The sequence below is a fragment of the Cicer arietinum genome, chromosome 6, assembly GCF_000331145.2.
Source record: "Cicer arietinum cultivar CDC Frontier isolate Library 1 chromosome 6, Cicar.CDCFrontier_v2.0, whole genome shotgun sequence".
In the NCBI taxonomy this organism is placed as follows: Eukaryota; Viridiplantae; Streptophyta; class Magnoliopsida; order Fabales; family Fabaceae; genus Cicer; species Cicer arietinum.
Window position 1 is genome coordinate 14,692,535 of NC_021165.2, and position 5,098 is coordinate 14,697,632.

The 5,098-nt window shown below is 23.6% G+C and overlaps 1 protein-coding gene across 1 annotated transcript; it reads right to left on the bottom strand.

Moving 5' to 3' along the window:
• Positions 1 to 1,166: 1,166 nt before the first annotated feature.
• Positions 1,167 to 2,854, bottom strand: LOC101505463 (berberine bridge enzyme-like 17). The gene has a single exon (XM_004504915.4). It carries the CDS (start codon positions 2,831 to 2,833, stop codon positions 1,241 to 1,243), a length of 1,593 nt encoding a protein of 530 aa, XP_004504972.1. The 5' UTR covers positions 2,834 to 2,854; the 3' UTR covers positions 1,167 to 1,240.
• Between the last annotated feature and the right edge of the window lie 2,244 nt (positions 2,855 to 5,098).

Here is a 5,098-nt window from a genome sequence, read left to right on the forward strand (position 1 = left end):
TTAACAAAATAAAATTATGTTACTATTTTATCTGTAAAATATCAGAGACACGTCATTTTTTGTTGTCATTTTATATTTTGGTTTAGATTTTTAAATTTGTTGAGTGAACACTATATCATTCCCTTCTATGAAATTATTTACTTTCCTTAAATATTCAAATTTAATATTGCTATTTTATTTATTTATGTATTGTTTATTTTATTATATTAAGAATATAATGGCTATGCACTAATAGAAAATAATTTTACACTATCGTTAATCATGAACCAATCATTTTTCCATGTATATGTAATTTATAACTTAAAAAAAAACTGATTATTTACTTAATTTGTGTTAGACATCGGTAAATTTAATTTAAATTGACACTCAATATGGATGTATTCTCTTTAAACATTTAAATCTAATAAAAAAGATTTATTGTAATAAATAATATTGTAGTTTCACAATTAAAAATATTGATTATGATAATTATCTTCGTGTACATCCATAGGTCTTAGATCTAGTATATAACTTACTTGTCCAAGGATTTAATTGATATGTTCTAATTACAATATAAAATATTGTTAATTAATCACAACCATTAAATAATAAAAAAGTATTTAATTTTAATTCTTTCTATCTAATAAATCATATACATAAATGTTTATAATTAATTGAAAGTATAAAAATATTAGACCGATATTTTATAAAAATTAATCTCTTTGTTGAATGTTGTCGAAAGAATTACTAGTTGCTGACTGTCCATTGATATAAATGGATTGTCTATGGTCATTTTTTACTATAATTTCAAAATAAAAGTAAGTTATCAAAAGGTGATGTAATTTGTCTGAAATTTAAATAAAATACATAAATTTTTGTGAATCTACTTTAATTTATAAATACGAACAGAATACCAATTCGACAAATATCATAACTATGTAGATTCTAATTCTTATATTTAATTTATAATTAGCTTATTGAAAATAGAGATAATTATTTTTAGGTATTAGTTTAACTAACAAATATGTTTGTATAGTTAGATTTATATGTCATATTTAGAATTCGAACCCGTAATCTCGTTGTGTAAGTTGTTTAAGTTAACTATGATGCAATTGTGTGAGTTATTTATGATAAAAAAGATAAATTCAATCATATACAAAAGAAGAATGATATGTAAACATCTGTGTTTAATATAAAATTTATGATTTCTCTTCTAAGAAAAAGAGTTATTTCTTTTTGAATTGATATTACAACCTTCATATTATTTAAGTTTTGTAGGTATACTCTGTTCATATCTAAAAAAGTTACTAGGGTCAACCTTTGTTTTCACATTAACTAATCTACCAAAATTATCATTAAAATACTTGATTCCGTAGACTTTAGAAATCTCCATTTTGGTGACATTACTTGGATGATTGGCACCAATATCAGCATCTCTGTAATTCAAAGCTGATGCCCTTGGAGAATTTGAAACATAAGGTGTCATAAATTTATTAAAAGATCTGGAAAAATTGATTTGACGTTCAATAGTTCCAGGAGTATCTTCAAGCCAATAATTAGTATACTGAATCATGAACAAGGTCCCTTTTCTTTGAGGAAATGGTGTAGCTGATGTTGATATCTTATCCATTTTTCCACCATAAGGAGTCCAATACATAAAAAAACTATCATCTTCAATCATCTTTTGAAATATGGCCTTAATACCTACTTTTGGAATTGGTTTCTTCACAAAATCTGATTGGCCTTTGAAATAGACGGTTTGGTTGGCTTTTGGTTCATCTAACAATGCTTTAAGATTTGCTTCTATTGGCAAATCGTTCCAAATTAGAGTTGATCTAACCCAAGGTAACTGATGACAATCACTAGTCTTTAAACCCAATTCAGGAAAATTCTTATTAATCAAAGGTAAAAGCTCTTTATTTGTACCTACAAATAGACCAATGAAATGAACTTGCACAAATTTTTTACCATCCTTAGCATTTTTTACAACCTTAGGTTTCGCGAGAATGAAAAGTTCATCGGGCAATTTTGATGCAATTAATTGCCATTTGTAAACTAAATTAATTGCACCTTCTTCTAAAGTTTTTGTCACATGAAAAACTGTTACAAGATTAGGTATCTTAAATAATTTAATTTTCCATGAAAGAATGACACCAAAACTAGCCCCACCACCACCGGTTATAGCCCAAAAAAGATCTTCCCCCATTGCTTTTCTATCAAGAATTTTACCATTAACATCAACAATTTTTGCATCAACAATATTATCAGCAGCAAGACCAAATTTTCTTAACAGAGGTCCATACCCACCACCTGAAAAATGACCCCCAACAGACAAAGAAAAACAGATACCAGCAGGGTAAGCATACAAATCGGATGTCTTACCAATTGTATAATAAAGCTTTCCAAGTGTTGCTCCAGATTCAACCCATGCTACTTCATTATGTATATCTATATTTATTCCATTTATAAGAAACATGTCAAGTATAATAAAAGGAACATCAGATACATATGAGTAACCTTCATAATCATGACCACTGCCTCTGATTCTGATCTGAATGTTGTTACTTTTTGCACATTTAACTGTTGCTTGAACATCAGAAGCACTTTTTGCAGTTATTATTGCCAAAGGTTTCGGTGTTGAATCTAGTTTAAATCTCTTGTTTCGTATGTGCTGATTTAGAATGGTTGAGAATGTATTGTTGTTTGGTGTGTAAATCACTTGAGTGATAGGGGAATGTGAAGGTTCATGGAACTTAGAGAAACAACTCACAAAATTTTGAATGGGTGATTGTGATGTTACTGTGGAAATAAACGTGACAATAGTTAAGGTTGTCAAGACCAAAGACAATTCCATAGTTGAACAATGTGATTTGTTATGTTTTTGTGTCTCTCTCTAGGGAGTATTGCACTCTATATATACTCATTAGCTCAGAGAAGTTTTAATTTCAACAATAATTATGATTAAAAAAGTCAACGTACTTTTATTTTATTTTCTTTTTAATAATTTATCATAATATTATTGCTTTAGACTATAATTCTCATTATAAAACTCCTTGATATGTTTACTAATATACTAATTTATTTAATTTACTCTTCTATTTTTTTTTGTCTAAATAATCTTTTTTTTACTAAATAATCCTCTTTTATTTTTTTACTAAATAATCCTCTTCTTTTTTTTTGTGACTAAATAGAAATGTCTAATATTATGTTTGACTAAAAAAATGTCTAATCTCCGTTTTGGAAATATTAAGATGAATGGAAAACAAAAAAAATTATTATTTTATTTTTAACATTAGTTCAGTTTTTTGTTAAATAGTTATGTAGTAAATTTTGCATTTTAATAAAGAGTTTGAACTTATCTGTTGTCAATGACCACATACTTTCAAATAGTTAAAAACTGTTCCAAATCCAAATTCTCTTAAGAAGTACTACTGCATTTCCATAAATACCAAAAAGGTTTGCATCAATTTAATAATTTATTAAATATAAAATATAATTTTATCAATAATAAAAATAATATATATATATATATATATAAAGAAATTTTTTAAAATAAGTATTATTTTATCTTTTAAGTTTTAATATAATCTTTTACATTAATATTTGATAACAGAAATTTACTAAATATTTATTATATATCTCTCTCATATTTAAATAATTTTTAAATTAGTAAGTACTTTTATTTTATTTTTAATCATTGTTGTCAATGACCACATACTTTCAAATAGTTAAAAACTGTTCCAAATCCAAATTCTCTTAAGAAGTACTACTGCATTTCCATAAATACCAAAAAGGTTTGCATCAATTTAATAATTTATTAAATATAAAATATAATTTTATCAATAATAAAAATAATATATATATATATATATATAAAGAAATTTTTTAAAATAAGTATTATTTTATCTTTTAAGTTTTAATATAATCTTTTACATTAATATTTGATAACAGAAATTTACTAAATATTTATTATATATCTCTCTCATATTTAAATAATTTTTAAATTAGTAAGTACTTTTATTTTATTTTTAATCATTTATCATAATATTATGTTTTACACTCTAATTCTTATCGTAAAACTCCTTGATATGTTTACTAATGTACTGATCTATCTATTATCTATTATTATATCTATTTAAAACAGACCCCCCAAATGTCACCTCACTCCCAAATATCACATTATTCTATTTCATCCACCCTATACAAATATTTCCCACATCAGCTTTTAGCTGATGTGGACCTCTTCTCCTTTCTCCCCTCTCAATCATGCTCTCAATGTCTAATCTCCTTCAATCCTCCTCTAAATAATAATATTATTTTATAAATTTATAAATTATAAAATTATTTTGCAATTATTTATAATAAATTTATAATTTATAAATTATTTTACAATTTGATAAAAATTTATAATTTATATTATTATCAAATTATTTTATAAATTATTCTATAATAAATTTATAAATTATTCTATTATATATATTTAAAACAGACCCCCCGAATGTCACCTCATTCTATTTCAATGGAAAAAAACCACCTCATCACTCCTAAATATCAACATAAATATCCTCGGACAATTGTATTATTCCAATTATGGTGAGTAATGATTTTATACGTTAAAAATTCAATTACTCATTAATCATTAATGTCAATCCATTTATAATTTCTTTCAATTTATGTCAATCCATTTTTTAGTAACATTTTATACAATAAAAATATATATTCTAAATACACAAATTTATTTAAAATTATAATATATGAATATATTAAAAAATATAATCAACAAAAGTTTACTATATATATGTGTTTTGAAAAAATATGTTAACACTTAATTTTTATCAATTAAATTATATATTTATAATTGAATGCTATTTTTTATTTTAATTTTTCTTATTATAATGATAATTTGAATGTTAAAAAATAAATGAAAATTTAAGTATTGCATAAAATTAAATTATTTTTTAATAAAATTTATTTTTGGTACATATCAACATAACTATAATTCAATTGCACAAACAATTAGTTAAAACTTTTAAATACCTAAAATTGATTTAAAGTATATGTAAATCTTTAATAAAATTAATTTCAAACTCTTGATTAAATATATTCAATAATTTTTTTT